The 16,051-nt window shown below is 40.4% G+C and overlaps 3 protein-coding genes across 3 annotated transcripts in view; 1 reads left to right on the top strand and 2 right to left on the bottom strand.

Annotated features, from left to right (window-relative positions):
• Positions 1–75: 75 nt before the first annotated feature.
• Positions 76–8,201, bottom strand: LOC135350463 (DNA-directed RNA polymerases I, II, and III subunit RPABC2-like). Its single transcript, XM_064549261.1, has 6 exons — positions 8,120–8,201; positions 7,741–7,810; positions 4,638–4,689; positions 3,958–4,057; positions 3,212–3,283; positions 76–409 (listed from the first exon to the last, which is right to left on the bottom strand). Exons 1-6 carry the CDS (start codon positions 8,131–8,133, stop codon positions 322–324), a joined length of 396 nt encoding a protein of 131 aa, XP_064405331.1. The 5' UTR covers positions 8,134–8,201; the 3' UTR covers positions 76–321.
• A 266-nt stretch (positions 8,202–8,467) lies between these two features.
• On the top strand, positions 8,468–14,027 carry LOC135350456 (cytochrome b5 reductase 4-like). The gene is made up of 14 exons (XM_064549252.1): positions 8,468–8,937; positions 9,003–9,103; positions 9,378–9,528; positions 10,044–10,112; positions 10,360–10,537; positions 10,695–10,752; positions 10,815–10,908; positions 11,169–11,198; positions 11,438–11,557; positions 11,965–12,258; positions 12,599–12,688; positions 12,822–13,044; positions 13,482–13,655; positions 13,773–14,027. Exons 1-14 carry the CDS (start codon positions 8,598–8,600, stop codon positions 13,822–13,824), a joined length of 1,974 nt encoding a protein of 657 aa, XP_064405322.1. The 5' UTR covers positions 8,468–8,597; the 3' UTR covers positions 13,825–14,027.
• A 54-nt stretch (positions 14,028–14,081) lies between these two features.
• Positions 14,082–16,051, bottom strand: part of LOC135350455 (centrosomal protein of 162 kDa-like) — a 39,261-nt gene continuing 37,291 nt past the window's right edge. Inside the window, exons 21-22 of the mRNA XM_064549250.1 lie at positions 15,733–15,817; positions 14,082–14,368 (exon numbers count right to left, since the gene is read on the bottom strand). Of these exons, the coding sequence (XP_064405320.1) occupies positions 14,243–14,368; positions 15,733–15,817 (211 nt within the window). The 3' untranslated portion in view covers positions 14,082–14,242. The remainder of the gene's footprint in view (positions 14,369–15,732; positions 15,818–16,051) is intronic.

Below are 16,051 nucleotides of genomic sequence, written 5' to 3'. Positions count from 1 at the left end.
TTTACCCAGTACACAAGCAATGCAGTGCAGATAATAAAGTCTAACGAAAATATGAAGCACTGTTTTCAAGTTCAATGAATTTTACCCCAAGAAAATTACATTTCATATGGTGTGACTTATTAAAAGAACAGAAAGTGATAACAATTAATGTTGTGATGTCAATTGAGCCGCAAAAAATAAACAAAAGAAGGAGATACAAAGACAATAGCTATATACAACCGCATGTGCATCACAACATGCGTGGTGATGTAGTACCCTGAAAACATGTTACGCAATCTTCAAAATGTGTGTCTGAGTTATAGTTATAACAGGAGCTCCTGACTATTCAACAATTAGTTCCTCCACTGACCAATCCTCGTAACTCCCATCTGGTAGGTAACGGCGAATAATGATGGGGATCTTCTTAGCTCTGTAAGGGGTAATGAGTTTGGGTGAATGATTACAGTAGACTCGCTCTCTGAAGTACGGCCACCTCAATATACCGGCCATTTGGTTTGGCACAGATTGCTAGCTAGATGTTTACTGCACAAAACTCGCCTTGAAATGCAGGGCCATTCAGTATTCTGTATTCTAGGCCCTGATAAAATATGCTTTTTTCACCCGTTATTCTATTCTGAAAAATGTACCTATATCTCATAAAAAATCCGAAAAATGTGCCATAATAATAATTATAGAAGACATAGACATAAACACAGCATGTACACAACTGACACACGACATAATTAATATCTCAGTGTTATGCTGACTTGAACTGATCCGTAATATTCACCTTCAGTCATTTTTGCCATGAGAACATCGTTATGCAAAACTTAATGTAACGATCTTTACCAAAAATAAACATTGATGCCTATTATTCCCTTTAGTACTGGCTGCCCCAAATTAGGTATGTTATACGTTTATTACAGCCGGATGTGACGTTTTGGGTGTGGTTTGGCAGATAAAATTGGATGAGAGCATAATGATTCATCATTATCTTGAGACAAAATTTAAGTCTGAGATTTACGGCTATTTTCTGAATGTGGCGGCCAACTCACTATTCCGGCCAAGCTGCACTGTCCTAAGGGTGGCCAGATTAACGAGAGTCTACTGTAGCACATTAGAAAACACACAGGACTGTGGCCATTGGTTTGCTCAATGCCGACTGCCGACCAGAATCTCAATGAAAGCACCACGGGTGCTGATGCCTCGGTGAATGTGTCAAGCTACATAAAGCTACTAGCTATTGCTACTACACACTCAGATATAATATCATAATAACTATCTGTAATCACCGAGCGGTAATCATAAAGAGTGGGAAATGATCGACCATGATTGATGCTAAAAAAGATGCCAAAAGTACGAAGTCTACAATGTAGGTTTTATGTTTAGCACCAAACAATGGTTAATGGCAGCCAGGGGCAAGTACTCTTGGGAATAATACGGGTAGGCATGCGCAGTAGGGAGTTCTAACGCGTGGTAGCCATTCTTGTGTTGTACAGTAGCAACACTCGGTGAACAAGTTTTGCTACGCACTCTTTATTGCACATGTATGGAACATTCCCTTTCAAGGCCTTGGTAGAATATACCCCACTTGGGGTCTGTATCATAGCAACTGAGTGGGGTTTAACTACCATAAACTCTGCATTCCTCATAAACTTGAGGGAGCACACAACCATGTGCAACACGTTTATACCCTCGAAATATACCCGCTTTACGGTAGCCAACGGCGGACGCAATGTGCATTGACATACCGTATAGCACGAAATATAATTATTTTAACGAAACGTTTTTAGAAGCAGTTTCCCGAAAATGTCGTGCTATACGGTATTCTATTCTTTTATTCTCAAAATAACAGACTACAAATTATTCATTATTCCCGCATTACATCTATCATTGATGGGGAGGAGGGGGGGGACAACGTTAAGTAACATAATTATTATGGTGGTCACATGCATGACTGTTGTTAACACTATATTTGTACATCCCAGAATCATTCTCTGTCAAGGAGCTGTTATTAATCCCTTAATTATTGATTGCTAATTGTTACCCGGAGGCCGTGCCGTGGCCAGCGGGTATAGTAGTCGTTTGGTTTGTTTGTTTGTGAGTCTGCTTACCTGGATGCTACAGCACTGCATTTACAGTTTACAGCATGTATTATATAGCCTTCACACAACAAGTTATTAGTTTTAACAACGGCAGATTTCGATGGTAGCAGAGCTTCGTTGTCATATAAAAACAAGCAAAGCTAAGAAGCTTGAACACGTTGGTCTCTAGCTTCTACGTGCGTCCTTTTATCGAGGTACGTATTTACAGCTGAAGTGATCCTGTACCAGGAACGATGGAATTTCATTGCTTAGCTTCCATGCTTCATACATACTACTTTGTATTCAAGTAAACAGCCGAGGGTTAGCACTTCACTGCTCTAGTTTTGATGCAGTTTCAATCAGTTGTAATACCGTATAGCGGGTATATTTCGAGGGTATAAATTTTCGCGGATGGACCATTACAAAGGATTTCGCGGATTTTATTTTCGTGGTCTGAGTTCCAGCCTTTTGGCGCATGCGCACATCAACATGCAGCTGTTACCACCACACCGTTAGCCTCGAATCCAGGCCTAGCCTATAACGGTGAGGCACCTCTTATTGTCGATAGGTGTGGTCAATAATACTGAACACGCCTACTATTCAATAAAGATATAAATTTTCGTGGGTATAAATTTTCGCGGTAGAGGCTCAATCCGTGAAAACCGTGAACATTTATACCCTCGAAATATACCCGCTATACGGTACACTATTAATAGAATTGTTTCACTGTACACATTCCTAATAGTAATTATGTTCAAAACAAAACTAGATACTAAAAAATGAGCAATTGAACGAAGTGCACTACTGTCTAGAGCCGGCTGCCTAGATACCCACACCAGATAGGTTTCATTGTTTTCACTTTAAAATGTTTAGACTGTCCACAGACCCCAACCAACTGTTTCTATACCACTTCCTACAGCCACTAATTACTATACCCAATAGTGGTTTCAAATAGCTACCACTGTTGTACGGTTGGAGAAACCTAGCAACTCACAGCTGAATATTATTATAGCCTGAGGGCAGCTTTCCAGCCTACAATCATAACGCATACATGTTAATTAAGGGTGGGGTGGGTATATTGCATATACATGTACATGTATAACACACAACACATACCGTCTATTGTGGCAGATCGAGTACTAGCTTACTTGAGTTCCTTCATGGAGATTTTGAGAGGGTCTGTTTCCCCCTCCAGCTCTACCATAACAGGGGCGCCCATACTGCGTTTGTGGTGCATGGAAGGAGGGGGGTTAAAGTGTGTGCATGGAAGGAAGGGGGTTAAAGTGTGTGCAGGGAAGGAGGGGGGTTAAAGTGTGTGCATGGAAGGAGGGGGGTTAAAGTGTGTGCATGAAAGGAAGGGGGTTAAAGTGTGTGCACGGAAGGAAGGGGGTTAAAGTGTGTGCATGGAAGGAGGGGGGTTAAAGTGTGTGCATGAAGGAAGGGGGTTAAAGTGTGTGCATGAAAGGAAGGGGGTTAAAGTGCGTGCAGGGAAGGAGGGGGGGTTAAAGTGTGTGCATGGAAGGAAGGGGGTTAAAGTGCGTGCGTGTAAGTCAGGGGGACGGCTGATAAGGGATGATGAAAACTGAAAACATGAATTTTGGCGAGTGTCAATAACCTTCAAAGAGGACTACAAAGACATTCTGAGCAATTTCTAGTCATTACCGAAAACCAAACCATTAATAATAAATTAAATACGAATAACATGAAACACAACTATTTGGCACCCACTACATAGATCAAAAAGCAAGAGGTCAGAGGTCAAGTTCTTTTATGCATGCATGAGTATCAGAACATTCTGAAATGGATTCATCACTACCGTTACGAGGAGGCTACAATAACAATTAAGTAGGAAATTAACTGACACTTTATACGAAGGGTTCCATTTCTAGCGGACCTTATCTGCAGGGCTCTTGTTCCTAACACTCTCGCTCTCTCGTACTTAGTCATGTAGGGGGTGGTCGTCCGATTAGCTATTGCCACGGCAACACTTGAATCTGAGAGAAACGAAGGATATATATACAACTCAAAATAAGACAACATACATGGGCAGGTGAATTTTCACATAAACATTAGATTGCAATTATCACCTTCATGTAAATAAAATAAGGTATTTTGCACACTTTACAGTAGGTGCCTGAGGCCTAGTACAGCTTCTATAAAAAATTTAGAAGTGGTAACTATTTTTAATCCTCCAATTTAATACATAAATTGCCTCTTTCATGTGTTAAAGGGCATTCTAATGACCAATCTTTAGAAATACTAATAGACACTTTGATTCAACGGCATGGGCACCTGGTCCTGCTAATTAATACTGACAAACAACAAGCTTCAATTTACCTGCTGTCTAATGTGACAGAAGATGTGAGACCACTTATTAAAGTAAGAGTGTGCCAAGCTGTGAGTGTGAGCATACCGCTGACTAGGAACAGAGGTCAGGCACAAGCCAATTGCCAAGTTATAGTATGGTCTATAGACATGCACTGCACGATAATGTGATCTCATAAACATGGATACATACGCAGAGTGGGAGATGTCATCTAATTAGACAAAATGCCACAAATAATTAGTGATCACCTTCTGCATTAATGAACTCGACGGCCGGCTCTCCTCCTTCCCCAGCCTCGTCCTGTTCATGGTGACATAACATTACATCATGCACACAATTCCATGACATCGTATAAAATAGGTACAATACGTGCATGAGGGAGTACTCGAACATTGTTTAAAGCAGCCAAAGCAGTGGACAGCCAATTAATTTAAATCACACCACTCATAAATTTGTCTTTAAAGCTTAATTAGATCAATGACAGAAAATACTATAGCACAAGCTGACCATGCATTGATCAATGGACCAAAGGACCAAAGTAATGAGCTTATCATTTTTAGCTAATAGAAAATAATTCCTCAATCTCACAATCTTCATACGTGGAATGTAACTCAGCAACTATAACAAATGTAGCTCAGAGTTTGTGGTGAGGGGGTGAGGTGGCCGAGGGCATGAGTATACAGGGTTCGGTCACACGCATTACAAGTTTTGTTTCACTTGAGTTGGCAATATCCACTATCGTATCAGACTAAACATGATGCACATTTGTGGAATTAGAACAAAAGGGAATTCAACCTTTAGCCTATCCCTTTAATGGTCAGACACAAATTTTCCACACGACTCAATATGACACTGTGTGATCCTATAATATTGCACATGTACGTAGACACGCCAGAAGAACTCATTTAAGTGCATATCATAATACGTACAATGTACAAGATGACCTACATAATAATCACTCACATCATACGACACGAGGGAGCTCTGGTTTCAGTTGTACATTACTGCACAGATTGTTGGAATTCTAGTGTTGAATTTGTCACACAAAGTGATTAGGCACTCAAGAAATTGAAAGAAATACCACCCTCTAAAACACACACAGAAGTACGCTAGCTACTATTAACAACCATGTTATCGTGGGAACAACTTCTCGACTGTTCACATACAATTATTACGATTGTTCAGAGAGTATCTATCCTATGGTATGTCAACAGTAATTAACGTTTATATGTCATGTCAGCGGAATAACTTGTTCGCTTAGAGCGACAGAACATGACTATTTGTAGCCAGATAGACAAAACTGGAGCAACCAGACAGAAAGAATGCAGAAACACCAGTCACTGACTTAATTGCTACAATATTTTATATAGTGTGTGCAGTGAAATAACCAGAAACAGGACAGTCTAATTAAGAAAGGTATAATTTAATTATACATACATGTAGGTGCATAATTATAGTACTGTTTTAATTTTGTGTAATCCAATGCACAGCTACAGTTTCCAGACAAGATGCCACTGGTTAGGTGCTTATACAGATCAGGTGTTTAATTACCAACGGGACCAGGAAAAGCAATGAATATCATTAATATGAAGGAGGTTAGACAGGTAAACAAACCGTACGTCACATGATATGTTATGGTGTGGGCATATCAGCGATGTAGTCTACAAAACCTAAGCTAAACAAGTCCATGCCAATTTCCGTATAAGCATGCATCTTTGTTGACAATCGCAAATATACCACGTAGACAAAATTGTCATTTTGTACAAATGTATACATGTACATTATATTTATAGTCAATGATCCTGAAACTACATGTACAAGACTTACTCATGCGTTAATGAAACATGCATTCTCCAATGATGATTTGAACAAGTCAAAATGACACGTACTACTTTAGTTGCGAAGGGATAAGCAACAGTTCGGTTATTAGTCAAAACCGAAGAGTGATCTTAATATTGACAGGCTGGGGTTTCAGTTGCTGACCATTATGCAGTAAATGGAAGCTTCACAGTATGCGGATATATAGCCCTTACCAGTTAAAAGGCTGCACATGCAAGCACACACACACACACAACTTGAGTGGTAATTAGGGGTGCCCCAATCAAATGTTCCCAACACTATTAAACCCATACCAAGGTTTACTACCCACACATACAATGCATGCTACTGTACGTACGTAGCACCTAAGTAACAGTTTTCAAATATAAAGTAAGTACCTCTTTTTGTAACTTAATTTGGATTGACTTTGTGTTGCACAGAACATTAAGCAAGCCACACTTCATTCTTCCCATGCAGCCCACAACAAACACTGAGCAGGTGGCACTGTAAACCTTCTACAGCAGAGCTTAGCTTCACCGAAACAACCCTCTGAACAATCGTAATAATTGCATATGGACCACTCGAAATTTAGTTCACTTCCCAATATAATTACTCTCCGAATCGGGATACCATACATGTACATGTTTGAATTTTGCGCAGCTGGCTCAAAACTTCCTAGATGTCTGTGGCAAGAATAAACTTGACCTAATCAATTTAGAATACCCCCATTATGCATTCAATTGTGGTTACGATTACATAGCCAATATACAAGACGTACAAGAGAGGTTACAAGAGAGGTTACATTAACTTGTTAGATTTCATGCCGCATCTCAGCAAATTTAGCCACAGAAAATTAAAACCCCAAAATAGTACATACCACATTGACACTCAACAATAATGGAGACAACAATTCCGTGTATTATTATTTTAATGCCAAACATGTTAAATTAGCAATGGGCTACCAACCAGTAGGGATAAAGTATGTGCATACTATTGGAATTTCAACAAAGCTAAGGGATTATGCTCAAGGGAGTACAGAAAACATACTAGTTCCTAAGGACATTTCCTTGTAGGCTTTAATAGGGGCTTGCACCACTGCACAAATGTGGTCATACAGCAACCGCTATGATAACGTTTCCTACAGTTTTCTAGAACAGTGGCACACTTTGGAGGTTGGACACAACGAGAGGAGGATTTTTCATTTGAATGACTTAACAAGAAAGTAGAGATTCTTGTTTAACTGACCATCACTAGTTGCATTCAACACTTTAAAGATCACTCCAATGGCTCAGTTTCATGGTTACCACAGCAGTTCCCAATAATGTCATTAACACACACACACCTTAAAAATGATGTAATTATACTAGAAGCGCAAGAATAAGCACTGGAAATGGGACATTAGGAACCTCTGAGATTAATGGTGCGTCTATTTACAAGCTCATTGCTTAAAATTGACTAGCTAATTTTTGAGGTGCCCCCCCCCCCCCAGGTTGGTGAGGGCAGCGATATGGTATTTATAAAAATGTAACCTACTGCAGCATCATCAAAATCATCTATTGGCTCCTCCCCTCCACTAAAGTCCCCACCACCGCCACCGTCATACCTGCACACAAACACAAAGTGGTTTACACGGAATACCTAAATGAATACTATGATGTGGACTAGTGATGCGATAGTACAGTAGAGGAATGACTCAACAGATAAGGAAACATTAATATGGCATAAGCATCATTGATCTGGACAACACGGCATTTACGTATTAAAACCATAAACAATAAAAAAAATTGTAAAATCACATGGAATTGAACTAGTACAGTGTGATGGATCCTGAAGCTTGGATACAATAAAGGCATAATTACAGAATGCTTGAGGCATAGATCTATGCATAAGTTAAGTAACGACAGTCACTCACTCCTCGTCTCCCATTCTTTTCAGAGCTGACTTGACATTTGTTTGAGTGGCACGTGGGTGGGCATTGTGCACATGCGCAATAGACTCCACATGGCCGAAAGTGAAAAAGTGCTCCAAGAAGTCAAGTGATTGTGTGAGAATTTCACAAGGCATGCAGCAGCGCAAAGAGGAAAAGAATTGTAAATTATGATACTCTGTATCTGGAGAGATCATGTCGGTGCACTGCGGCGGTCAAATTGTCTCTGTTCAATAAACCTTTTGTCAAGATTCCTCAGGAAACCACAGACCTCATTATCAATAATTAATTGTTGTGACGTTGAGAAAAGCCTATAAAAGTGGTATCCTTTGCAAAGGACCATGTTGCTCATTTGCAGTGGAGTTGAATGCAAGAGAGAAATTTGTAAAATTGCTTCACTGTTTTCTCTCAAAAGCTATAGCTAACTGAAGCAGTCTGCAAAACCACATCTCTGCATGCAGCAATGTCTTGTCCACTAGCCCTCATTTCAACCCCCCCTCAAAGCCCCTGCTCTAAGAAGCCTCCAATGACTCTGACCCTCCCAATGCTGCCAAAATCTGCCATCGCATTGAGAAGGACTTTCACACCAGCAAGCCCTTGTGAAGCAATGCCTTCAAGCGTAGGAATTGCAAAACTCAAATCTAAGACAAAGCTTGGAAAAGGTTGCAGTCTTCTAGATTGGATCCGTCTCTGCAGAAGCAAGAAAACTGAGTTCTGCTGCAATGATGGAACACCCAGAGGCATTAGTGAAAGGGAGCTTGCACGTCATTGCACAAAAGAAGATGCTTGGACCGCCATTAGAGGTAAGTATACTGCATCATTTTGCACAATGATATGCATGCAAAATTTAACCACCTCTCCTTTGCAGGCAAGGTGTACAACATCAGTCCCTACATGAAATTCCACCCAGGAGGTGTTGAAGATCTTCTGAAAGCCGCTGGAAAGGACGCAACTATTCTCTTTGACGAGGTATATACATGCAGTGATCTATGTTACTAGATGATTTCTGTATGCGAGTAACTTATGACCTACATGCTTGCGGCATGTGTAGGTATATTGCTCATTTTCCGGCTACTTTATGCTAGGAATTGTCAAATTGATGCATGTTTTCAAACAACTGTGCGTCTGCATGCAAGGTGCTATATGTATCACTATTAACACTTCGGGCCGACCAACCGAATGTCAACACATGGCTTGCCACCCAAATTTTTGCATATCTGACTGTAAACATTTTTTTGGGCAGGTTCATGCAAGAGTGAACATCGAGTCAATGCTCAAGTTTTGCTTTGTTGGCCCCCTTGTACCCAACTCTCCCTCCACCCACCGTCGAAACAGTATGAAAATCGCAGAGGCTGGAGCTAGGATTCGGTCTTCCTCCCTCAAATTAGGATCATGTACGTGTTGTAATTATAGTCATGGAGTGTATGTCTCGTGTTAAATTAATTTGTTTTTTGAAGGGAGGTTATCTGCATAATTATGTAGAAATTGAGGATGGAATTAAAGCATTGTTTTATGGGGATATTATTTTTATGGCTGAAAGTGTCCCGTATTCAGTTTGAAAATGCACCATAAGTTATGGAGTTGTTTACTGCATGTACATGTATGTAATACAGTGTTTAGGTTAATGGTTTAATTAAGTGGTGGGCATTGTTACCCACTTACATCTCTAGTGAACAATTGACCACGGCACCCTTATAGCCGCAAAACCACAATATGAAGTCACAGTACTGAAGTGCAATAGTGTGTACGTATAGGAAGTGTCCTAATCCTGTTGTGTGCAAATATGGTCCTTAAGTCAAGAAGACCAATGCATGGTTCTGACAAAGGACATATTATACATTAGGGTAGCTTATCCATGGAGATGTATGTACACATGGCATTCAACTTACATTATCGTTTGCATTTACAGTACCATTGCAAGCGCTGACAAATCTGCAACAACGTCGAGGGGCTACTCAAGCCGCAGTGGCATGCGAAGGTAAGGATCTTTTATGTTATCGCTAGATTTGCGTGTACATGTACTTAACACAATCGAGCTCATAATTCAATTTTCTTTGAAGAAGCTGTATACACTTGTGGGATAATTTTTGCATGGTTTCCTCGTGCGTGTTTGCATTAAAACTGTGGTGCACGCAGCCCAGAACAGGTGGCCAATTGGTTTAGTGTTCTTTGGGGTGAATCAACACCAATGCCAGCCATTTAATGACCTCAATGTCTACCCCCAGAACACGACGGTAGTAAACAGGACTCCCCCGAAAGCCCTGTGAAATTGTTCGTACCATCTGTGACGAAGCAGCTGCCTCTGTCTGAGGAGAGGCATGAAGCAGAGGAATCTGCTGGAAGACTGATAGTACCTGAGGATAGAGCAAGGAAGAACTCGGATGTCACAAAGCCCTATCCAAAGTAGGAATTGCCTTAAGTTGTAAATTGAATTGTGTAAACTTTACAGTATACTGCATATAGCTAGTGTAATATGCAAGGTACCAGTAGTAATACGTGCATGACATTCACATTATAATTGTCATGGCAATAAGCTAGTGTGGTGTTTTTGCTGCTGCAGGTTCGACTGGATACAGAGTGAAAAAGCCATCAATATTCGTGTGGTGACTCAATGCAACGTAAGTGAATCACACTAAATTGCCCCCTGTGAAGTAAATTACTAACCTCAACCTTCCTGTAGACCATGAAGTGCTCTGATGTGATTATCGACTTGAATGGCAGACATTTTGAAGCCACAATTTTCATCAATGACTGGGTGTATGAGCTCAATATTGGTAAGCCCACTAGAGCAGTACGGCTCCAATAGACGTAGTTCTTAAGATACATTAAGAGCAAGGATTCTTTGAGCAGGAAAACCCCTGATGATTTCTAAGTGCAGTAAAGGTTGTGGGGTTATGGAGTTTTCGTACAAGTGGCCCATGTGTATGCTGTGAAGTATATTACAGAGGCGCCAATAGCGTTTTTTAGACAAAATATTTACTGTAAGCCGTTAATTCATTTCTCTCTCTCTCTCTCTCCTCTCAACACACTACAGAGCTGGAGCAGACAATTGTCAGCTCTCAAGGTAAATGCAGCTGTGTGTATGTTATGCTTGAAATTGAGTTACTTGTGTGTAGGAGACTTGGACAAACAATTGATATTCTATACACTATTGGTTTTAAGAAATGCGGAATAGTTTAAACAATCCCACTGATGCTGGCAATGTATACACAATCACCATGCATAGTAATAACTATATTAACTCATGAGCTAGTCACAGAGTACACACCCTCACACATCACCACCACCCACACACACACACAGTGACTGTGACTGGTAGCCGAGTAGAGATTACCCTCAAGAAGCACGATAGCCAAGAACTGTGGACCAGCATTGGAACATTCAGTCCTGGCCATCTCAACCTCTACCTCAAGCACAATAGGGGTGAGCTACATTTTTCTTGGAAGGAATACGTACCTCTGGACACTTAAATATGAATTCTTGTTCTGAGCATTTCAACTCATTCTTCCTGCTATAATATGCCCGCCCCCCTTTTGTGGGCTCACACCTAATTACTAGTGGTTACATTATTTAATTGTTTGTGTGCTTGCCCAAGGAAGTTGGCGTAGACTGATAATTAATGCATATGGCCTGACATTTGCCCATCAACAGGTGGCACTCCCCATACACATGCAGTGTTTATATCAGGCTTCCTCCTATATTGTTTTTCCTTTGGTTTCATTGTTGCCCTAACACTTGTACACTACCGCTTAGAAACACTAGCTTGTTTGGCACTTAGAAATCCTATTGTACACATTCATCAATACAAACAAACACGCATACACTTACAGATACAAAATATCATCCAACTACCGTTGAAGCCATTACCTCAATTACTCATGACTCCAAGGTCTTCACTCTTCGTGTTCCAGCGGGCTCTTACCTCAACGTACCCACCGGCCATCACTTAGCCGTGCGAGCCGAGGTCGATGGAGAAAGCATTACGCGTAGCTACACTCCGATATGCTCCAACGAAGACCTCACACGTCACACACCCGCCCACGTAGAGGGGCGGAGCGTCCAGCTCATGGTCAAATTGTACAAAGACGGTAAAATGTCGCGGTACCTCTCCGACTTGAATATAGGTGAGAAAATCCCACAGTACACGTTGTTATACATGCTTGTTACATTTTTGTATCACTGACAAACAAATAACACTTGTAATAATTATTACAAGCTGCAAAAAGTTTTTAACAATAGTTCATGTTTTGTTACAAACCCCTTCTTTTTAATAACATGTTCCATGGGATGCCAGCTATAAGGTTGTATGTGGGGAGGGGGGGTGTGATATCAAGAGTCAACATCAAATACCATGCATACCGTTTGATTACTAGTTTATACTGCGTGGCTATCACTATTGCATTCAGTCTGCTGGGAATACACTGAGCTCACACTCACATGTCTGCATTCCTCATTGTTACCTAGGTGACGAAGTGTGGCTGAGCGATCCGGACGGGACATTCAACTCGGCAAAAATGGCCAATACGAATCTCGTGCTAGTGGCAGCAGGCTCTGGTAAGCCAATTGCATTAGAATTATTACAGACATTTTGTATTAATGAATCTTCGTTTTTATCTTATACTCCACTGGAAGTGTGTTTATATTAGTGTACTAGTGACATTGAGTTTACTTTTGTCTGTACGTGTAGGTTTCACGCCAATGGTGAAGTTGCTTCGTGACTTCTTTCACACTGAGCTGGTGGCTAGAGAACAGGAGACGAGTGATAACCAAACAGACGGCTCTACCAACAAACAAAGGGAACACGCAGAGTGTCCGACAAGCACTGCCAAGCTCCTCTTTGCTAACAAGACAGAGAGTGACATTTGGTGGAAGGATGAAATGCGACAGATTGCAAAGATGGAATCAGAAAGGTGGGTCTTGTTGTTTTGACAACAACTCGTGTGCTGGAAAACTCAATTAACGAAGTTTTCTTTGCATAACGTTGTAAAGCATAATTTGTTGGCTAAACACCTAAATTAGTATTATATCCTACAATATGAAAGCCCTTGATTTCCTGACGACTGTTAACTTAGAGGGTTTTAATTTGTCATCCTAAGTGACACATGATATCAAGTGCTGTTGATAAACAAATAGTGAGATATTATAGACGAAACTCAGCGATAGACAATTAGGGAACCATGGAAACCATTACAATGCCTGGTGTCAAATTCCACTGAAACAAATTCATAAAATTCACTCACGTACATGGTTAGTTGCCATGGAACTACTTATTAAGAGTTACGTACACTTTCTAGGATTGATGGCTATATGAATTTGTAATTTATCAAAATTTATTTCTGCTGTCCAGGTTCGAAGTTGTTCATGTCCTCTCCGATACCAAGGACACTCTTCCGAGTGATGGAGTCAAAGGTCGTATCAACAGCACTCTCCTGAGAAGCTACCTACCCTCTGATAATGACGAGCGCAACAAGACATTGGTATGCATCTGTGGACCCTGTCAGTTCACAGCCGCCATTAGCAAGTGAGTATAGCACTGCACTATAGCTGCATGTACTGACTGTAGCCTCCATTAACTTCACATGTCACACAACACGAAGTAATTAATATGAATGACCTCTTGTTTTTTCTCCTCCTGTAGCTTGTTATTGGACGAGGATTACCCTGACGATTGCATCCACTGCTTTATGTGAACACTCACAGCCATCACATTATTATAACCTGGCATATTTCGAACCTACCAAGCTCTTTGTGTTTTAATTGTATCGCATGTACTGTACACATTATGACAGTATCAAATTATTTTTTTTAAGGGAACTCATGATCATTGTATACCGACTTGCATTCACATCATAACTTATTTGTGCCTGTTTGCTGAAAAGATTTTGAAAATGAACGAACGACTATTAAAATAGCGACAATTAATAGTGCCCCTAAATAACAGCGTACAGTGGGAAAATGCTTGATCGACACTTGCATTGGTAACATAGTAATGTACTTATTATATATGTACATGCATGTACAAAGACGCATTGAAAAAAAATGCATGACTGAAGTGATGATGGCTGCAATAAAAGACAAGGAAATACAGTCTTATTGAGTTAATTGTAGCTAGTGTGTTTGTGGTATTGAGGCTTTTTCCTGAAGCACCTGGAGAGTCCCTAGCAAGGTGTCTAGTTCCTGTCTGAATCGATCAAGCTCTGCATCCTTAGCATTCAGTGCAGTCTTCCATTTGTTCTGCATAATGGACATCAAAACTTAATACAAGGCTTCAACCTCAATAAGGGTTAACCTAATCAGGTAACGAAATTAATAAAGTATCCCCATCCGGGCTTACAAAAACCCATGGGCCAAGCGAGCATTGTCCATAAATTATGGTGTGTAATTCGAAAGTGGGAAAAAAAGAAAAAAGAGTGTAGTTAATGTCTAGTGTGCTGCATGTACATCACCAGTTCATGTACCTAACGTCTACATTCACAGACACCATATAACTAATTATTGGGGAAAATAGAAGTGTTCTCGTGTAGGAACTGATGACATGCAGCAGACTGGCAGCATATGGATGCATAATGTAATTCCATCCTTATTCCTTGCATCTATAATTACCTAATTTGTATTGCACACATGCATGCTTTGAGCATGTGCAAGCCACACTACTGTGTGCATAATTATTATGAGCTCCAAACAAAGACATCAAAACAGATTTAGATCATGTTTGCCATAAATACTGCAATCTGATTGGCTAAAGGAAGTGTTCTATCCAACTTAGAAAATCATGTACTTACTTAGAAAATCATGTACTTCACTTAGAAAATCATGTAGCAAAGAACATTCAAATCTGATTGGCTATGGTTGCTATGATCTAAAATGCTTAGACGAAGTTTCCACATAATTTAGAAGCCCTCACGGCTAGTAGAACCCTCACTGCGTTCGGGATACTACAACCTGCCTTTTGGGCTTCTAAATCATGTAGAAACTTCCTAAACAGTGTCTAACTATTATATAGAGACTGCACTTTTAAGTACAGTGGAACCTTGATTATCCGGACACCTTGGTTCCAGAGGCAGGCTGAATAACTGAATATGCCATAATAGAATAGATAAACCACGCCTTGATCCACCCACTTAATTGATAAACAGCAGTGCCACATGGTTGTACGCATAAGCAGGCCCGTCTCCATGGTAACCGCTGCAATGACATTTTCTGAATTATTTAAAGAGAAAATTGCTAAGCCAGATAATTGGATAACGGAGGGCTGGATAATCGAGGTTCTACAGTAATGCTAAAAAATAACCATGCTTTGAGCATGTGCATGCATGGACTGCTAATGGAGCCCATGCATAAACAGAACACGTATACTGCACTTTTAGGTAGTGCTAAAAAAAACCCATATCATAAATAACCACAACACTCGTACATGTATGTCTATAATGGGTTCAAATTAGGAGATTTTAGTGTATTATAACGGATGACCATTGTGGTTATCAAACTGAAAATACATGTATAGACGGCTATTATATTACACCGACATACATTGCATGTATTGCACTTGTATGTGCTTTAGCTGCATTAGAGACGCCATGCATGCATGCACTAATAACCTCAACTTCCTTGAGGCTCCTCTGTGTGACAGGTTGCTGTAAGCTGCTCCATTTCTCATGCATCAAGTCTTGGTACTGAGCACACCTACACATGCACAACAAATTATTATGCAGTAACACATTTGTCAATGATCACTGAGTATATACTGCCAAGTTAGTAAGCATGCACCAAAGTTTCCATGCATGTATTGCGCATGCATGTGTTTTACATGTAGTTAGCATGCCATCTCCTTGTTAACGCCACAAGGTTTCAATGTCTGTTGACAATTACACTTCATGAGCAATGCATGATGCAGCTATTATATAACACAGAAGATTT

Source organism: Halichondria panicea, chromosome 16 (assembly GCF_963675165.1).
Source record: "Halichondria panicea chromosome 16, odHalPani1.1, whole genome shotgun sequence".
In the NCBI taxonomy this organism is placed as follows: Eukaryota; Metazoa; Porifera; class Demospongiae; order Suberitida; family Halichondriidae; genus Halichondria; species Halichondria panicea.
Note: the sequence above shows the minus strand (reverse complement) of the source record. Positions and strands in the feature narration are given on the sequence as shown.

Bases quoted from the DNA above. Each gene is read 5' to 3' on its own strand.
- LOC135350463 (XM_064549261.1), bottom strand. The intron at 3,284-3,957 runs GTCCGCTAGAAA...CCACAAACGCAG, and splicing joins ACAAGAGCCCTGCAGATAAG to TATGGGCGCCCCTGTTATGG. The intron at 410-3,211 runs GTAAGCTAGTAC...TACCCCTTACAG, and splicing joins ATCTCCATGAAGGAACTCAA to AGCTAAGAAGATCCCCATCA.
- LOC135350456 (XM_064549252.1), top strand. From the start codon at position 8,598: ATGTCTTGTCCACTAGCCCTCATTTCAACCCCCCCTCAAAGCCCCTGC. The intron at 8,938-9,002 runs GTAAGTATACTG...TCTCCTTTGCAG, and splicing joins TGCTTGGACCGCCATTAGAG to GCAAGGTGTACAACATCAGT. The intron at 11,558-11,964 runs GTGAGCTACATT...ATACACTTACAG, and splicing joins CTACCTCAAGCACAATAGGG to ATACAAAATATCATCCAACT.